This window comes from Ailuropoda melanoleuca, chromosome 12 (assembly GCF_002007445.2).
Source record: "Ailuropoda melanoleuca isolate Jingjing chromosome 12, ASM200744v2, whole genome shotgun sequence".
NCBI classification, from domain to species: Eukaryota; Metazoa; Chordata; class Mammalia; order Carnivora; family Ursidae; genus Ailuropoda; species Ailuropoda melanoleuca.
Window position 1 is genome coordinate 27,727,557 of NC_048229.1, and position 20,255 is coordinate 27,747,811.

Genomic DNA, 20,255 nt, shown 5'->3' on the forward strand with positions numbered 1-20,255 from the left:
TTATTTTTTTTAAAAAGATTTTATTTATTTGACAGAGATAAAGACAGCCAGCGAGAGAGGGAACACAAGTAGGGCGAGTGGGAGAGGAAGAAGCAGGCTCATAGCAGAGGAGCCTGATGTGGGGCTCGATCCCATAAAGCTGAGATCACGTGCGAGCATGAGGCAGACGCTTAACCGCTGTGCCACCCAGGCGCCCCTAGGCTGGTTATTTTAAAGAGAGGACAGATAACGGAAAAGCTCTGAAACCCAAGATTTGTTTCCTTTTGAAAGAGACATTTGCATTTACAAGGGAAAACTTCATTTGTAAGGTGTCTCCCTCTCTGTAGCAGAAAGAGGGAGAATGTGTCAGTCTCCAGAAATTCTGATCAGTGGAGAAGACATGGATATAAACCAGGATAAGAATCGTAGCCTTGGTTACCGTGCTTTGCCTGGTCAGCTCCCCAAATGTTTCCCAATAGGGACACGTGTGGAGTTTTAAAAAGGATCCTATCTGGTGCGCTCCCCCTCAGGTTCTGTCGATTGGTTTGGGCAAAAACAGCAGTGTTGTGTTAATGAAGGGCTCCAGGTGATTCTCAGTGAGGCCAGGGGTAAGCACGAGGGCTTCAGGTTATTTTTATGAGAGCTGAGAGCAGGCTCTGGCTCAAGGAGAGGTGAGAGGGTGTCTGCTCTGTGAGTCTGGGAGGGTCAGATCTGTGCAGCACATGGTTCCTGTGCTGTAGCTGAATTTGTGGGCGTCTGTCCGAGCGGAGACCCCCTGAAAGGAGAGAAGGAAAAGTCAGGGATTGATCTTAAAATGCGAGCTCACAGTTTCTGAATAGTTCCTGACACAAAGGACTAAAAAGTTGGGACTTCTCTGCGTTTCGGGGTCCTGCTCTCAGGCGAACAGTTTACAGGTGAAGAGGTTCTGTTGGGGGCTTTAAGGGCTTTTTTCTTGTGATGCAACTATGATTTCGCCACAAAAATTTGTGAGAAGGCAATCCAGAGGACGAGGTGAAAGAATGGCCAGTTCTCAGGTAAGCCTGGTGTCCCAGGAGAGGCTGTCATGCTTTTCTCCTGAAATTCCTTGCATTTAAAAATTGCAGATATTTCCTCTAGTTCTGATGTTTCTCCCTTTTGTTTTCACCTATTTTTAAAAGCTTTTCAGAAATGATAGTGAAGGCTGGGTCTTCAGAACACTTCTCCCCTGTATCCCAGAGCCTTCTCCCTTCTCTCCAACCTGGGTTCCAGTAGGCCGTCAACAGTTGTCACTTTGAATGAAAGTTTTGCAACGATGGAAAATACTCCCTTGGTGGCAGATCCAGAGGGGAAGGTGTTGAGTCTAAGATTCCTATTGCTGACGAGGTCTGGTCCTGGGATATCAGGGAGGGAAAATATCACTCACTTAGGTCCCATCTGGAAGCTTTAACAGCTCCATGTAGCCTAGGAATAAAAAAAATCCACAAATAAACACGATAGATATGAAGTTCAGAATAACTCAGAAAGTTCTGGGGGGGAAGCAGGGAGTGAGTCTTGTTCTTTAGAATGTGAAAAAGATACTCTCTTTAAAATGTACTAGGGGACGCCTGGGTGGCTCACTGGGTTAAGCATCAGACTCTTGATTTCAGAACAGGTCCCAATCTCGGGGTCCTAGTGATGTAGTTTATACCGATGAGGGTCAGTGGGGTGGAGTCCGGAGCCTACGACCAAGCAAGAATTCTAGGGATGTCTTTGGTGCAAAAACGGTGGTTTATGAAAGCAGGGGGACAGGACCCATGGGCAGAACGAGCTGCCGCCCCTGGCGGTTAGGGGTGGCTGATTATATCCTAGGGGGTTGGGGGAGGTAAGGAAAAAGGGAGGTTTTGAAAGAAATTTCATGTGATAAAGAAGACACACAGGACACCAGAGGCTTTGCTATTTGTAAGTTAAGGTTGTTTTTCCTTCAGGTAAGGCATTAACAGTAAGATAGTTGGGAGTTTCCTGGAGAAATGTTCTATTCCTCTTATCACACGTCCTTATCCATGGGCTATAGGATTAAAAGAAATTCAACTTTATTTACATTTCCTTCTGTCTCAGCCTCCCTCAATTTTATGGAGGGGAGGGTGATGTTGGGGCTTCAGGCAACTGAGTTACGGGTCTCTGGAAGGTAGGCTATTGATAAGAAAGCTTCTTCCTTGTAAATCACTAGGACGTTTGTAAACTGAGGAAGACCCTGTCCTGCAGGACTGTGATCTCTATCCGTTAACCATTTGTTTCTTCTTCAGGGCAGCCAGGACTGCCTGAGGAATGTCACATATATCCCATGGGGGGGGGTGTTGTGAGGTGTCAGCTTCTGCTTTGTCCTCAGCTTGCCTTTTGTTCCCTCATCATTTCCCCTCTTGAATAATTCTGACCCTTAAATCTTTAAGGTTGTTGAAGGTGGAAGGTCTCATCTTCTGTAACTGCTTCCTGCTGAATAGGGGCATAGAGATGTCCCTACCTGTGGGTCAACTTTGGTCAGCTGGGGAACATACAGGGGAGCTAAGAAAGGGGAGGCAACTGAATCCAGCGCCGACAACATACATGAACGTCCCTCAGTAGAAGGGGTCCTGTGCCAGCTGGAAGCCAGTGAAGGAGTCCTGACACTAGCAAGGGAGCCGCGGAGAAAACAACAAATGATTAGAATAACAAAAAGAAAGAGAAGCCCAATTAAGAGTCCTTTGATAGTGGATGCAAACCCTTCCCCGGTCCAGGAGGTTAGCCCATCGTGAAAGGAAAGGGAGGGATGCTTTAAAGCACCAGTTAGAGCATGGGTGGCTGTTAGAAACCCAGAAACATTTTTGTGAGGATCTGGAACGTACACACAGCATGCTGGTCTTTATAACGGTGCAAGTTCCACCTCGTGCAGCAGTCCAAACTCTAATGCCATTCTATTTTGTAGAAGGGCTTCGCGCGTTCGTGTTACTTTAGTATTGAATCGGGAAATGCTATTTTGAGTGTCATTTAGGGCTTTGACCATGTACTTAAGAGTTTCCATGTGTCAGACAACATGCTCCCATCTCAAAGAGGGAACATAGCTGGATGCTAGGTGGTTACACCAATGAGACACAGAACAGGTCCACCATGGTTTTAAATTTGGAAGGTTGGCTGGGTTGGAAATGGTTTTAATAATGCATCTGTGCATCCAGGCAAAACCCCAAGTACAGCGGCCTATCCAGCCCGGGAGAAGCCATGGACTAGTTAGAGCCACAGAACTGTTGGGTCCCGGCCAGGAGCCAGTCATGTAACACTGGGCCTCCTTGAACTGTGGTCAGGGTTTCAAGGGCTACTCGGTTTCGGAGGGCCATTCTTTGAATGTGCAGTAAGTTCAGGCCCATATTTGACTGGAGAGTTATGGCTTGATAACAATTCTCTCTTCTTCCAATTGCTCCATGGGAGTATAAGACCAGAAAGGCGAATTTGGAGTCAGTATAAATATTTTTTAGGGCTTTTGCCAATTGCAAAGCACAAGTGGGTGCTATTCATTCTGCTTTCTGGGCAGACGTGTTTGCTGACAGGGCTTTGGCCTGTCCGAGTTAGACTGACTATAGCATACCCAGTTTTGCTTACCTCTTTTTTTCCACGAAACTCTTGCTGTTGGTAAACCAGCTGACATTCACAACTTAATAGGGGCATCTTAAATCTGGTCGGCTCAATAACTTCTGAATAGTATGCTGTATGGAAGAATGATGGTCAGGTCCAGGTATAAGGATAATGCCTTTAAAGTCTGACAGGTTTCAAGTATTATTTCAGGCACATCTACACGCATAACCTGGTACTTAATAAGTCAGCCTCCTATTATCTATTGGTGGCCTTTGGTCTCTAAGACATTCTCGATCTGATGTGAAGTCATTCCAGTCAGGGACTGTCCCATAGTGAGCTTTGAGGCTCCTTTTACCAGGAGCACTGTCATACGCTTAGCTAAAGTCTTTGTTTGCAATTGTACCCCAACAGAGGTAGCTTCTAGGGTAAATATGACTAAGGGATAATACCATCATGAAGACCTTTGTTTGAGGTAAAGCAATAATATCCTAATTACAAAGGATCACTGGCAAGTGGGAGAAAACTTGTGTCAGGAGATAAGGGCATCATCCAATCCAGTCATAAAGAAAGTGTGGTCATTAATTATCTCCACAAGTCCATAGTTAACCCTATGGAGTGGTGTATGCTCTGGCTTTTAGGGAATGATTTCATCATCCCAGCCACACACAGTTGGTCAAGGTGCTAGTTGAGTTATGGAATCATTGGGGGAATCGATCCCACTGTCTGGTTGTTCAAATATGCCCATGGGATCCTATTACTATCCCCACAGAATAACAAGCAAGGTTTTCTACAAATAGAAAATGCTACTTCTCTGTAGTTGACCTCAAGCTGTCTAGCTTAGGTAAACAACAAACATCTAAAGACAATCAGATCTAGAACTTAACATCCACAAAGGTGTTGTTATTGAAACATAATTTCTCTCTAAAATAACCCTCACTTCCAGAGATAGCCAAATCTCTTCTTTGAGAAACAAGCCCAGTTGTAACAAGCTTGGCCTAACTCTTTCCATAAGCTCAGCAAGAATAGTGACTGATCACATGGATCTTTTAGAATCTGCTTTGCTGGAACTTTTATAAGGAATTGAGGTTGAACTTTTCGTAGCCTCTCCAGGCCAGAAGCCAAGCCACGCACTTTCCATCAGACATGCCTGCGATACCCATAGATTTGGGCGAATTCCTCTTCACTGACGTCCCCAAAGTATCCTGAGATTCCTGCACCTGCCAGGAAGTGACATTCTTGACTCACCTGGTGAGGCTGCTGGGACTTCTGTAAGCAAGAATACGTATCAGGCCAACAGTTCCAAGGGACTTTATGGCTCCAGGTTTCATAAAGTCAACCTCAATTCCTTAAAGCTCTTTGGTCATATCTGAGTCTATGCATGTCTGTCTCAAATATGACGTTCCCGTCAAACCTTGGTAAAATAACCAATGTTTCCAATGGTGTCCTGTTACAAGGAGAACGGATTCTTATTCAACTTATGCAAGTGACTAGGGTTGTCAAGGAAGAAAGCTTACTGAGACCTTTTGAATTTTAGAGGATTCAGGTAGAGAGAAAAGTTGAATGCTTTACTTTGTTTTATTCTTTCTGTATATACCTGATGTCTTAAGAGAAAGTCTTAGTCTGGAAGAGCAAACATTAGCGAACCAGCAGTGTTTTAAACAAGAGTCACAAAAACTATATTTTTTCCAAATCACTTGGTCCCGTGTTACTATTTCTTGTTTAGTTTGAATGCAGCGTTAGTTCTGGAAATTCTTACCCATTTCAGTTTTAGGATTTCAAAGATATTGAAAACTGTATTTGTCCTAAAGTCCTTTATATGAATCTCTTTGAGAATGAAACTCATTTTAGAAGAGAATAAGAACAATCATAAATGACAAAACCTCAGAATGGACATGGTTAGAGACCTGATGAGATGAGAGCTTGCAGTGTAGCTGGCAAGGAAATCAGATTGTTTCTGTGACACATAACACCTCGATAATTAAAATATCAAGTGATCTTATATTAAAACATCAAAACTTTAGGAATTGCATATAACTTCTAGAATAGTTATAGCATTTACCCAAAAGTAACCTAAGGCTTATCATTCGTTAAAGAGTACTTCTGGAGTAACTTAACATACCAATAAAAAGGCCTAATGAGTTAAAGAGACTTGGTTTATAATTTAAATCTTAGGAAGCTTGTTAAAACCTTAGAAAGTTATAGCATGTGCCTGAATAGGATTAGAGATCATTACAAAACTCAAGGTGACAGTAAGAGATTCCAAATGGAAATATGTAGGGTTCTATAGTTATTAACAAAATTTAGCTCCTTTAATATTGAGAGGTTTTAACCAAGTGATCAAAGACCTGACAATGGCAAAACCTAGAAACTGGTTTTCTGGGTAGATAAAAGAGAAAAAAACCTTTGTGTACATTTTCTTATCCCGAGCAGACCAATAATTCAAGAAAAATGGTCTTTTTGAACAGCGAGAAAGCTGACTTTCAATATTATACCAATGTGCTTTTGAAATATTTCAACCTTAGTCCCTTCTGACCACACCTAAGATTCCTATGCAAAGGTTTCCCTTCACAAACCTTCTACAACTTTTTGCATTCAGATTTTGTCTCACGCCATCTCTTTCCAAACAACCATCTTATTTAGGACAAAATTACCTCCTTTTGCCTTCAATGAAAGTGTGTTCCCATTCCTTATATCTTTCTTACATATCTCCTACTTTTCTACCTTAATAGAAAGGTAGCCTTAATTACGTTTAATAGAATTTTGCATTCTTTAGAAAACTTAGTCTCCAGTGAAAACTAGTAATGAAGTATGAACTGTTACAGCAGAACTTTAGATGGCAGATGTGTGAATTAGGTAAGCACAAAGCATGTTTACCAACAGACTCAAATATCCTTAGGTTGTGAGGTGTTTTTGTGGTTTTTTTTGGTTTTTGTGGTTTTTTTTTGTTTTGTTTTGTTTTTTTTTTTTTTGGTAATAAGTAGTCAGAAGCATAAACCTACACCCAGTACTCAATGCTTTAGCACTTTGTCCTACTGGAAAAGCCCTAGATGTCCAATGAATTTAATCCCACTTGTTATCCAAGTAAAGTTTCAGTTACTAAAGACTTTGAAAGCTATTTTAACAATTACCCATGAAAACTTTGAGACAATCATTTTAGTCATCTTTTTACTAACAAATTGCAACAGAGATAATACGAGCTTATTTGGCCTTCAGCAAACCTCGACAGGATAAAAGTTTCATGTTTACTGCTGATAACTGAAAAGACATGTCTATCTTAGTTAAGCCAACAAACTTAGTTCAAATACTGATTTATGTTCCACCTGGGCCCACCCCATTTTCAATGATTTTACCTGAGACACTGGTGGGGAAATCCGGAGTGGGTGGTGTTAGGTCCAGGGGGTGTTCTCCCTGCTCCTTGACAGTGAAGGGACAAGGAGACAATGGTGCCTGAGGCCCTGAGGATGGTCTAGAAGCCAGTTATGCAGGCGCACCCAAGGGGGTGCAGAACCAGGAAGAAGCAGAAGGGAAGCGCTGCCTGAAAGTGGAGAAAGGGTTCTGGATTTTAGAGCTCATCAGCTCCAACAGAGGAGCAGACGCCATGTTTCCCCGCCAACAAGGCGAGGGGGGCTAGGCAGTCCATGTCCAGCCAGAGAAGACAGGGAATTTCCCTGAAACAAATGGAGTTTCAGCAGCTGCTTGGGAATATTCCTTAAAGTCCCCGTCCCAAGGTAGCCTAACCACAGCTGGCTCCAGTTGTAGTCATTAACCCGGGAAATGAATGAGGGAGAAGCCCCCACATCTGTTAGGAGGAACAGTGTGAAAGAGAGTCCCCTTTGCTAGGGATGGCCTGTGTTTCCTCCAGCACTTGGGTTTACTCAGCTGAAGGCCATTTATGTAATTATCATCCAATATGTCAGGAGAGAGTTTACTAGCTGATGCATTCGGGCAAACACATTCTGCAAGAGAACCTTAGGTTGGGGTCCTGGTGTAGAGCAAGAAGGCTTAGGTATGAGCAGTGAAGGTATCCTAGGTCCATTTGCCCTGTTTTCTGCAGAGGAGATCTGATCCATCCTACTGAAGCCAAGCAGTGTAACAGGAGCTCAGTCCTTTCCTAAGTTTTGCAATGCAAATTGTTTCAAGTGGGTTAAAAGGCACCCCAAGGGAAAGTCCTTGGAAACTGAAGAGCAGAGAAGGTCCATTACCAAGAAAATCCACCCCTGGACTCCCAGGTGGCTTCCCACACAGGATATGTCAGGTTCCTGGGGTCAAAGTGACCTGAGGCGTCCCCCGACTAAAATTGCTGTGACCGCTGCCGCCAATAAAGGCCCCCGTAGAGGGATGCTGGCGTCCCGATGCTTCCCCATTGCATCCCAGGCTGCAGATGGCTGACTGGCATATGGACCAAAATACTGTGCCTTGAAGGTCGTGCCATGAAGATCATGCCTTATTTTACCTGCCCTGAAGGTATTTTACCTTGCCTTGAAGGTCATGCCATAGAAGGTCATACTTTCCCTTGCCTTGAAGAACCCACTCTTTTAACCCATGGAAAACACTAGAAAAGCTTTACAAGGGGGAATTACCCAATTTTGTAATTTAAGTAGTTAGTAGAGGATATTGATGGAAAGCAGTAAAGTTAAATCCATCACAGTCTAAGCGACATTCCAACACGTGTAGTCTTTACAGCCAACTTCCCTAGGAAATGGTCCCCGGTTGGGTTATAATTCCATTGGGGACTGGCTTTGGCTGGCTCTTAGGGGCAGTCCCGTGGCCAGAAGCAGCTAGACCAGAGATGTGGAGGGGATCCCATTAGATCAGTCAGGAGGAAACATCACACGGGAGTCTTAAGATTGGCAGCCGTGCTAGTCCCTTAGGTGGCTGTCCCGTGCCCAAGAGAGATGACTTTGTATAAGGACAGGAATAAAGAGAGGGCATCAAGTTTCTGGGTCTTCTTACCATCCCAGCCTGGGTACTCACTTCCAGCCAAAAGGTAGGCTTTCTCCTCCCCTTAGAGTAGCCACATTTTAGATCGACTCTAGGTCAGATAACCTGAGTGAAAACCTGATCCAACCATCTTATTGGGTGTTTGACAAACTATTCCAATAAAAGTAGAAGAATGCGTTCTTTTGCTGAGATTATTATCATCCATTTTCCGTTAATTTGTGAACAATATTAGACACTCTCTAGTAACTAGGAAATGCTGAGAAAGGATTGTTGTTGGCTTTCTTGCTATTCCAGTAGAATCTATAAGTGGTATAAAACCCATTCAGGGAGCACCTGGGTGGTTCAGTGGGTTAAGTGTCAGCCTTTGGGTTGTGTCATGATCCCAGGGTCCTGGGTTGGAGCGCTGTGTTGGGCTCCCTGCTCGGGGGAGTCTGCTTATCCCTCTCCCTCTACAGCCCCCCCCCACCTCCTGAGTTCTCCCTCACTCTCTGTCTCTCTCTCAAATAAAAAAATAAAAATTTTTTAAAAAAGCATTTCAGTTCCAAATCCTCCAAGAATTCATGCCTTGGAGTTCGACTGCTTTTGTATAAAAAAATGTATCCCTTGGCCCATAGGCTACTGCCTCCTTAGAAATCCAGGCTCACATCCCACCCCAGGACTCCTGAACAGAATCTGCATTTTCACAACATCTCCAAAGCACAGTTTTGAAATTCTAATTCACATTAGAATTGGATAAGTACATTTGTAACACACTAAAACTTCCCACCTGAGAAGTAGACACAACTTAGACTGTCTGACATTAACACAGTTCTCAGTAATGTGGGTGCCTGTGTTGATGCCTTCATTTGACAAGTTATTTTGGATAAACACACAGTATTTACACTGGTTTTGTGGATCATATGCTATGCTCTTCCCTCAAAGTCAGAGATGACATTAGAGCACATACTGGGTTAATTATTATCTTCCTGTACAAAGGAGGCTATTCTCTGAAGGCAGAACCAGGTGTCCTCATAGAACTGAACTAACGTGAGTTCAATGCTTGGTGAGGCACAGAGAGGAACCACACCAGGGGACTTGTCACCGTATGGAAACTCGATTTGTAGGAGAAAAAAGAAAAAAAAGATTACGGGGAATAACTTGCAACATAGAGACTCCTAGAGCAAGGGCGAATGATTTCCTATCATTTGGGGTTTGGGTGGACATTCAGAAAGTGGCGCCATATCCTATGTAGAGCTGGGCATAAGGTGGCACAGGTGCCTCCAGAAAACGCTTCTCTACGTGCTTTGTATGTTATGTAAATGAGCCTTGTGCTCCTCCTTGGGGTGAGATTTTAATATTATAATGAGATAAAGGGAACTGTAAGTCATTCTGTAGGTTACTCCATGATCCTTCTGCGTAGGTGTCATTGGGCGTTAAGCTCGAGCTGGGCCAGCCCAAGCTCTTCCACAGGGCAGTCAGTACCCTTTGTTGCATAGTTTCTGTTTCCCTTGAAGGAGACTCTGCCCATGGGGGGTTTTGAATGAACTGAAGATAAGGTGGAAACAAGAGGTTAAGTAAAATGTGGGACAAGGTCTGAGGGTACAATCAGGTAAGCAGGGAAGGTCAGGACATGGGTCTAGCTGGTGACATTAATTCCTATCATCTTAGGAACCATTATGAATTCTGTCAATGGCCACTTGGTGACTGTGGTATGTCTTGCAGGGACTGCTGACATTCGGGGACGTGGCCATAGAATTCTCCCAGGAGGAGTGGCGATGCCTGAGCCACACACAGCGGGAACTGTACAGGGACGTGATGCTGGAGAACTACCGACACCTCGTGTTCTTGGGTGAGGATGACTCCTTCCAGATTTCCAAAGCCACGCTCAGGGTTTCCTTCTTCCTGTGAAGACTGTCTCTTGGATGATTCCTCTTTGAGTCCCTGGAATTCAGATCCAGACAGAAAGGGAAATAAGTAGGGGTTTGTAGATGCAGAGAAAATCTTCCTGATGTTTCTTTTCAGCTTTAGCTTCCCCTTCCTGAAGGGAATATCATCACTTCTGGAGATCAGTGACAGTTCTAAACACTGAGTGCCATAGCATGGGACTGCCCACATCTTAAACTGAAATTTCCACTCATTATTGTATCTAATCTTGGAAGTGGAGCTCAGGATGTGAACATTGGAAATCCCTCCTTCCTATTGTAAAGGAGCTTCTGGGCAACAGCCTTTGGGAAGCCATATTCTAGATTCTACAGTGTCCTCTCTTCTCTCCTGAGCACAACTGTGATTCAAAGTTAGAATCTCCAGGGGCACCTGGGTGGCTTAGTTAAGCGTCTGCCTTGGGCTCCATGATCCCAGAGTCCTGGGATCGAGCCCCATATCAGGCTCCTCCACTGGGAGCCTGTTTCTTCCTCTCCCACTCCCCCTGCCTGTGTTTCCCTCTCTCACTGGCTGTCTCTCTCTCTCTGTCAAATAAATAAATAAAATCTTAAAAAAAAAAAAAAAGAAAGTTAGAATCTCCAGCAATACTCATTTTCCTTTTTTCTCTTAAACAGGTCTCATTGTGTCAAAGCCAGACCTGGTCTCCTTTTTGGAGCAAGAGAAGCAGCTCTGGGGTGTGAAGAGAAAGGAGACCGTAGCCTTCCATCCAGGTAGGTGGGAATGAATGAAGCAGATGACAGAGCGGAGGTCCAAGTCTGAAGGAGGAAGGTAGACCTTAAACTGTGTGGTGTGAGTAGGTTTCCTTGAATGGAAATCAGTTTGAGAAGCCTGGTGTTTTTGCTCTCCCTCTCACTGAGGGACATCTGCTATCCAAGATGATCAAGCTCTTACATGCTCTAAGAATTCTCCTTTAGCTCCACTGGTGGTCCATCACATGCACAGGGAAGGCCGGAGACTCTCCTTGGAGTGGGAGGCCTCCATAATCTGAGAGCTGCTCCATTGCTGTGAGGGCCCTGGAAAATCTATTTCTGAGGATGTTAGTGGTATATCCTTTGTAAGTTCTGTTTTGCCTCGTCTGAGATGTGTGTCACCATCATGGTGGACATATTGGGGTTTGGTGTAGAAATCTGGGAACACTGGAGACAGTACATGTTTCCTGGTTTGTGGTTTCCCATGTTATGGAGGCTTTATTCTTTTTTTATTATTTATTTATTTATTTATTTATTTATTTATTTATTTATTTATTTATTTATTTTTTAAAAAGATTTTATTTATTTACTTGACAGAGATAGAGACAGCCAGCGAGAGAGGGAACACAAGCAGGGGGAATGGGAGAGGAAGAAGCAGGCTCATAGCAGAGGAGCCTGATGTGGGGCTCCATCCCATAACGCCGGGATCACGCCCTGAGCTGAAGGCAGACGCTTAACCGCTGTGCCACCCAGGCGCCCCTCCCATGTTATGGAGGCTTTATTCTTAACTGTACAGAATTGGGACTCAGTAACTTTATCAGACCACAAAGTACCTCCCTAAAATGAGAAACTCTAATCCTATATTTCCTTTCAAAATTTCATTTTATTTCATATGAACTAATACTAGAAATATCTACTCTATGTTTTCCATTCCTAAATGGTGAAATAATGTAATGTATCTTTGTTTCCTAGAATTCCTACCTAAATAATGTCATAGGGGAGCTAGAACATTTGGAACTCAAAATTTGTGGCCTTTAATATAGTCTCAGTTGTTCCCTTATTTAGTAATGATTGCATCATTTAATAATTTTGTCTTCTGTGAAGTTCTTGTGACTTTGCCATGTGTGTTTTCACTTTCTATATAGTTATATATGAGATCCATTTCTGCTTTTTTAGATCCGAAGTTCTGATAGGACACGGGCATGTGCTTTCTAAGAAGTGAGGTAGATAATTAGTACAATCCTCATATTTTAAAAAAACCTTTGGGTTATAAATGTAATTTTACTTCAGGGAAAATTAGTGATTAGGTTTTTCTTCTACTTTCCTTAGAATGTACCTGAATTTCATCCGAATATTTTTTTTTTATAAAGTCATTGTCAGTAAATTTTACAATGTGGATGTTTGTTTATTTAGAAATGAAAGAATTTTGTTCGCTGGTTCTACAGAATGAATTATACATTCTACACAAAGGAGGACTATATTACTAACATATATTTTTAATGTCTTTTAAGTGCTTATTAGTAAAATTTTTCATGAGACCTTTTTATGGTTCATTTTAATGAATATTCATTACAATCTGACTGTCCGTGAAGACATGCCAACAATTCCAATGCTTGTTTTTCAGGGGGTCACAGTCTATGTTTGAAAATACAGTTACATGGTGGTTTTCCTTATAGATAATTCATCTATTTTTTTAAAATAATTTATCTTAAATTTGGTCTTATTCTGGTTTTGTGATTCCATAATCATGTGCTTCCTTTTGTCTGGGACTTCCCACAGCATGGAGTAGTTACGGTTTCCTTTTTACTTGTGTGTTTCATTATAGGGGTTGCAAGGGTGGCTCCGTCAAGGTTAAGCGTCTGCCTTTGGCTCTGGTCATGATCCCAGGGTCCTGGAACTGAGTCCCAAATCAGGCTCCTTGCTCAGCGGGGAGTCTGCTTCTCTCTCTGCCTGCTGCTCCCCCTCTTTGTGCGCGCTCTCTCTCTCTCACAAATAAATAAATAAATATCTTTAAAAAAAGACAAAAAAATCATTTTAAACTGATATTCTCAATTGCATACAAAATTATTGTACTTCTCTCCACCCCTGCACCCACTTTATGTTACCAGTGTCACAAATTCTATCTTCCATGTTGTGTACTTTATTACCTAGGTTTATGATTTTTATGCTTTGATTCAAAAACATTTTGTAGCAGAAATAAAAACAACTTGGGCTGCCTCTTTACAACACTACAGGTTTCTATAATTGTGAAAATATTTATAATAAGCAGAGAGGTGTATGTTGTCATGTGGTTTTAGTTACTGTTTAGAAACCTTTTATTTCTACTAGAGGGACTTTAACATTTCTTGCACAACAGGTCTGGTAAACTTACAGGGGTTTTTATGTGGGAAGATCTTCATTTCTACCTTATGGAAAACAGTTTTTTCTCAGATGGAGTATCCTTGGTGGATATTTCGATCTTTCAGTGCTTGAATACACTGTCCCGTGCAGTTCCTCCTCTCAGGTCTGCTGTGAATCCCAGTAATAATCTTATAGGGATCTCTTATATGAGATGAGTTGCTTTTGTCATACTGTTTCAATATTCTCTTTTTTACCTGTGATTTTTTTCATAGGTTAATTGTAATGTGTCCCTGTGTTCATGTCTTGACCTTTATCCTACTTTGAATTTCCTGAGCTTGTTGAATTTGTCTGTTCTTTCCACATACGTGGAAGTTACAAGCCCTTAGATCTCCATGTAAACCCTCTGGCCCCTTTCACTCACCTCTCCCTTTGGGGTCCCCTTAATGTACCTATGGGACCACTTGGTGGTGTCCCATGAGTCCCTGCTCTGGCTTTTCCACATTTTTCTTTGTTCTCTTAGCAGATAATTTCAAACAAGGGGTCTTTGGGTTGTCTGATTCTTTTTTCTGTTTGATCAAGTCTGTGGGTGACCCCTTGGTGTATTTTTTACTTCAGCGATTGTACTTTTTAGCTCCCAATTTCTGGTTGATGGTTTGTTATATTTTCTGTGTCTTTAGGTTTACATTTTGGTCATGCATAGTTTTCCTGATGGCATGTAGTTACCTATGTTTCTTCTTCCTCCGTGAGCACCTTTATGATGGTTATTTGAATTCCTTGTCAGGCAATAAGTAGTTCTTGATTAATTCAGGGCCAGTTTTAGAGATTTATTTAATTCCTCTGATTGGAACATGTTTTCCTGATTCTTTGCCTACGATTCTAAATCAGAATATTTATTATTAGAGAAAAAACAACGAGATCAGTTACATTTAGCCATGGAAAATGTAGACATGAGAGTTGCCAACCCCTCCACGATTGAAAATCTGCGTGTATCTTTTGAGTCCCCAAAACTGAAAACCATACCTACTTTTGCCTATTGTTGACCAGAAGCCTTACCGTGACCATTAACAGTCCATCATCCCATTCTTTGCCTGTGGTCTATAGTGTATATTGTATTTTTATAATGAAAGAAGCTTGAGAAAATAAAATATTAAGGCAGTCATAATGAAGGGAAAGCACATTTACAGTAGTGCACTGTATTTTTAAAAAAAAATCTGTGTTTAAGCAGACCCACACTGTTCAAAACCATGTTATTAACTGGTCAACTGAATTTGGTAATATACCTAAAAGGATACAGGGGGAGTTGGATGTCTACAGAAGGATAATTATTTTCAGTGTGTCTCTTTTTTTCTTTTGACTATATTTGAGATTTTTTACACGCAAATGGCTGTCAAAAAAAGCTGGATTAGCAAAAATTATACAAGATAAACTAGTCCTTTTTTTTTCTTCTCATATTGTGTTTATCCTGTTTTGGTATCAGGGTAATGCTGACTTCATAGAATGGTTTTGAGTGTATTCCCTCTATACTACCATTTGTAAGATTTTGATAAGGACTGTCATTAATTATTTTTTAAATGTAAGTTTCTTTTTCTTTTTTTTAATTCAATGGTGGCTCACCGTCTAATGACCAGGGGCTCTGCTTAAACACTGCTAATTGAACAAAGTCACTACAAATATAATTATAAGCCTTATCTTCAAAATTCTCAAGCACTATTTATAAAATTTTATGGTGTATACTTATTTTCTCCTGGTGTGTGTGTGTGTGTGTGTGTGTGTGTGTGTATAGCTGTATCTTAAGGAAAAAGAATACAGGTTCAAATGAGGTAACTTCCAACTTTCAAAATTGATGATTTCCTAGGAAACAAAAATATAGATTCATAACAGGAATAATTTTCTCTACGTTGTATTGAATTTATGTTTCCAAAATCCCATGTATCTTGGTTTGAGAATCTCCCCATGCAAACCAAGTCTTCTGGACCTGGGTATTACTCGTGTAGGATCTCCTCTGTTTTCCTTATTCCAATGTTAATGAACTATAGTGTATATATATGCCTTGCTCAGGGATTTTTTTTTTAAGATTTTATTTGTTTGACAGAGAGAGGAGGAGCACAAGCAGGGCGAGTGGCAAGCAGAGGGAGAGGGAGGAGACTCCTGCTGAGCAAGGAGCCCTATGTGGGGCTCAATCCCAGAACCCTGAGATCATGACCTGAGTAGAAGGTGGACACTTAACCCACTGAGCCACCCAGAAGCCCCATTGCTTAGGGATTTTAAGACTACTTTACATAAAATACATGGTACTCAAATTTAATTTGAATATGGGAGTAATTCTCCAGGGAGCGTATTAAATTCCATGTAGTTTATATGATAGAATTCACTCGTTGGAGAAGAAAGATTTCTTTAGTTATGATTCTTTTACCTTCTCGGAAGTGACATCATCCAGGTTGGTCACTCTACTGTAACAGTTTGAAGTGAAACCTTGGAGACTTCAGGAGTCATGAGTTGTTTTAACATTTCCTTGAAGGGAAAAATGATGGGACAGTGCTGGGTGTTGAGGAGATGTTTTCACTTAGGAAGAAAGCAGTCTTCTATTGTGAGGGATGATGTAGCCTAAGGTAAGAAATAAACACATCTAGGCTGAAGCATTGGCATGGATTCTTCACGTGGGGAGAGGACCCCTGTCCACGGCTACACTACTGACTCTGAATCTAGAAAGATAAATTGTACTTGTTTTCTTTCCAAATCCTCTCCAGTTCTTCTGTCTCCTCATCTCCATTCCAGTGATGTAGGCATCCCAGCTGTTCTTCCTTCCTGTGTTATGAAGAGCGCATCGTCACTGCTCTCCCCCTCCCATCTAAGACACGCAGGCCCTTGCAGGCCTTAGGGGTAGTTTCGAATGTTCTAATGCAAAGGTAGATGGTTGGAAACAGGATCATTTGAAGCCATATATGAGATTTAAATACTATGTGGTCTCCACGTCACTGGAAGGACAGGAAAGTGCCATCAACGAGTTGCAGGATTAATTTAGGCTCTTGGCACTGAGAGAGTTGTGAGGACAGATAAAACATGATGACAACACAGTTCGAGAGGAAAGTGAGTCCTCCTAAAAGCAAATATGGAGAAATCTGGAAATGTGGGGAAGGTTCTGGTAGAGAGCTCCCTGTGGTCACTGCAAGGCCTTAGGAAAATACTTGTGATGAGCAAACGTGACAGAGATGGGACTTGGGAAATGGGGGGGTGGTTTCTGGGATTCAGGGAAGTCAGATGCTTTTAGCATGATTTAATGAATTCCCTGGTTTTCCTGAGGACCAGTTGCTGTTGGATGTCAGAGCTAACTACGTTCCCAGGCAGAGGCATGGAGTGGGTGGAGAGGGCATATCGGAGGATCACACATTGTGGGCATAGCTTGAGGGTGTCACATGACAGATTTGGGGCTGGAGAATGTCTCTGGACACTAATAGAACCAGCAAGGTGTGCGCTGGTGTTGCTCCAAGGATTGGTTTCTAAATCTGTAATCCCAAGATAGGTCTGACTCACTGTAGACGGGTGACATTCCAGGGGTGCTGACCCACGGCTGTCAGGGAGCTCCCTCACTTCCACTCAGCCCCGTGCTGAGTGCAGTTCTGTGCTCTGAGCTGTGTGCAAGGCACCGACTAGTTCAGGGTTAGGTCACCAGTAACCAGCAGTGACCGTTTCTGCTTCAAACAGCCCACCCAGCTTTTAGGTCAGATGTCCCTATGTTGTTTCACAGCCCATCCTCTCCCTATACTCCTGACCTGAGTGAAAAGTGGATTTTTATCAGTTGTAGAAGCTGATAAAATTAAGTTGGGTAGCATGGTACATTCACATTTAAAATTGGATCAGTTGAAGGATGGGGCACCTGAGTGGCTTAGTCAGTTAAGTATCTGCCTTTGCTCAGGTCATGATTGCAGATTCCTGGGATCGAGCCCCACTTGGGGCTCCCTGCTCAGTGGGGAGTCTCCTTGTCCCTCTTCCTCTGCCTGCTGCTCCCGTGCTTGTACACACACACACACACACACACACACACACACACACTCACTCACTCACTCTCTGTGTGTCAAATAAATAAATCTGTTTAAAAAATTGAGGATAATAATTCATTATTCAGTACATGTCATCCTGTGGTCAGCTATACCATGAAAAGGCTGATGTGTACATATAGGAAAGAAGACGTATATCTTGTGTTATGTGCGCAGTGAGTAGGTAGACACTCAGGTTATAAAGTAGCTTAGATACCATAGGGTATACTCTGATTTTTCCATTTCTTCTCTCTGGTGCTGTCCACCCCCAGGCATTGTACTTTTTCTTGCCCTCTCTTGGCCCCAGGATACCTGCCTCACCACTAGGCATCAATCCATGTTCCTTGCTGCAAAGGAGCCAGTGTAAATCTGATTAGGGAATTTGATCTGAAGTCTTTCTGTGTTCATTCGGGGAACGCCATCCTCCCCAAGGCACTACTCCCTCCATGCCCTTGAACAAACTCTCAGCTGGGCCCGTGTGATAGAGAGTGTAGCATAGGTGGACACAGGAGATACTTGGGAACGTCTCTTGCTCTTTGAACTTTCTCACAGCATCTGGCACAAAGGCGGTCACACTTTGCCCTGCAACTAGCTGTTTCAAAAAAGTCCTAAAATTTACAGTACCCTTAATCTTACTGTATGGGGATTTTATGCTGCATGCAAACGAAGTGCTGATGAACAGCTGCATAAGCCTGCAATTATTTATGGTCTTATGATAAAAATAATCAAATACAGATTTATAGTGAAACTGCTATAGTCAGTCCCTTTAAAATATATAACATGTATTATTGTATGCATTTCTTATTTTAAAAAAATGTGTAAACAATTTCCAATTCCCCCCCTTTTTTTTAGGAGTTATTTATTTTAGAGAAAGTGCAAGGGAGTGTGGCAGGGTGGGGCAGAGTGAGAGGGAGAGAGAATCTGACTCTTGGTTTCAGCTCAGGTAGTGGTCTCAGGATCCTGGGATCCAGTCCCAAGTCAAGCTCCTCTTTCCGTGTGGTGTCTGCTTGGTATTCTCCCTCCCCCTCTCCCCTTGCAGCTCCCACTCATGCTCTCGCTCTCTCACTCTCTGTGTCTCAAATAAATAAATCTTTTAAAAAAATGAAAGAGATTAACAATGCAATCAGTGAGATTGGAAACAGACTTGATGCAATGAGCAGGAGGCTGAAGGAAACAGAGGAACAAATTTCTGACCTTGAGGACAAAAAACAAAAAAACAAAAAGGAAAATAATCTGAACCAAAGAGAGAAGAATCATCTAACACAAGGTTTGATTTAGGGAACTGAGTGACTCCATCATATGTAGTATCATTCATAGGTCTTGGGCTTTTCTGTGCTGGGAGAGTTTTGTTTCCACATTTAACTTCTAAGATTTCCAGCTTCTTTGATATAAGGTTGATAATTCAGTCTTAGTAACTTGTGCCTTGTTAGGAATGATCTGGGTATTTTTTTCAAAGTTACGTGATTTACTAGTATGGAATTGTTGATCTAATTAAAGCATTGCCAGTTTTGTTTATTATTTTGGTTAAAATGGGCATTGCATTCAATGTACTGTTATTGTTCATTCTGCTCTATTTTATTTATTTCAGATTTATCTTTGTTATTTTCTTTCTCTCCTAAATTTCAGCTAAGTTTCTTCTTTTTCAAGCTCCTCGTGGTGGAAAGTTAATGTTTATTCCAACTTTTTTCTTCACCCAACCATGTAGAGCATAAAAAATTTTGAAAATGGAAAGTCTTGTAGAAAAAAATTAGACAATAAACAATATGAACAATGACCCCAAAAAACCAGGAAAAAATGAAATTAGGATTCTTTGGGGTTTTCTATAGATCACATCATCAGTGAACAGCAATAATTTTACTTTTCCTGTTTCAATTTGGATTCTTTTATGTATTTTTCCCCCTCATTTTCTTTTGATTTTTTTTTAAATAAAAAATTTTTAAAAGATTTTATTTATTTATTTGACAGAAAGAGACAGCCAGCGAGAGAGGGAACACAAGCAGGGGGAGTGGGAGAGGAAGAAGCAGGCTCCCAGCAGAAGAGCCTGATGTGGGGCTTGATCCCTGAATGCCAGGATCACGCCCCGAGCCAAAGGCAGACGCCCAATGACTGCGCCACCCAGGCGCCCCTCCCCCTCATTTTCTGACCAGAATATTCAGTACTATGTTCAAAGGAAGCAGTACAATCACTTCATTGCCTTGTTTCTTTTTTTTTTTTTTAATGATTTTTTATTATATTATGTTAGTCACCATACAGTACATCCCTGGATTCCGATGTAAAGTTCGGTGCTCCATTATGCGTATAACACCCAGTGCACCATGCAATACGTGCCCTCCTTACTACCCATCACCAGTCTATCCCATTCCCCCACCCCCCTCCCCTCTGAAGTCCTCAGTTTGTTTCTCATAGTNAGTCCATAGTCTCTCATGTTTCATTCCCCCTTCTGATTACCCCCCTTTTCTTTATCCCTTTCTTCCCCTACCGATCCTCCTAGTTCTTATGTTCCATAGATGAGAGAAATCATATGATAATTGTCTTTCTCTGCTTGACTTATTTCACTTAGCATTATCTCCTCCAGTGCCGTCCATGTTGCAGCAAATGTTGAGAATTCGTTCTTTCTGATAGCTGAGTAATATTCCATTGTATATACAGACCACAGCTTCTTAATCCAGTCATCTGTTGAGGGGCATCTCAGCTCCTTCCACAATTTAGCTATTGTGGACAAAGCTGCTATGAACATTCGGGTGCATATGGCCCTTCTCTTCACTACGTCTGTATCTTTGGGGTAAACACCCAG

General features: G+C 42.0%; 1 protein-coding gene across 1 annotated transcript in view; it reads left to right on the top strand.

Annotated features, from left to right (window-relative positions):
* The first annotated feature begins 964 nt into the window (after positions 1 to 964).
* LOC105234925 (zinc finger protein 850) overlaps positions 965 to 20,255 on the top strand; it is a 265,552-nt gene continuing 246,261 nt past the window's right edge. The window contains 3 exon segments of the mRNA XM_034639071.1: positions 965 to 1,013; positions 10,180 to 10,306; positions 11,013 to 11,112. Of these exon segments, the coding sequence (XP_034494962.1) occupies positions 999 to 1,013; positions 10,180 to 10,306; positions 11,013 to 11,112 (242 nt within the window). The 5' untranslated portion in view covers positions 965 to 998.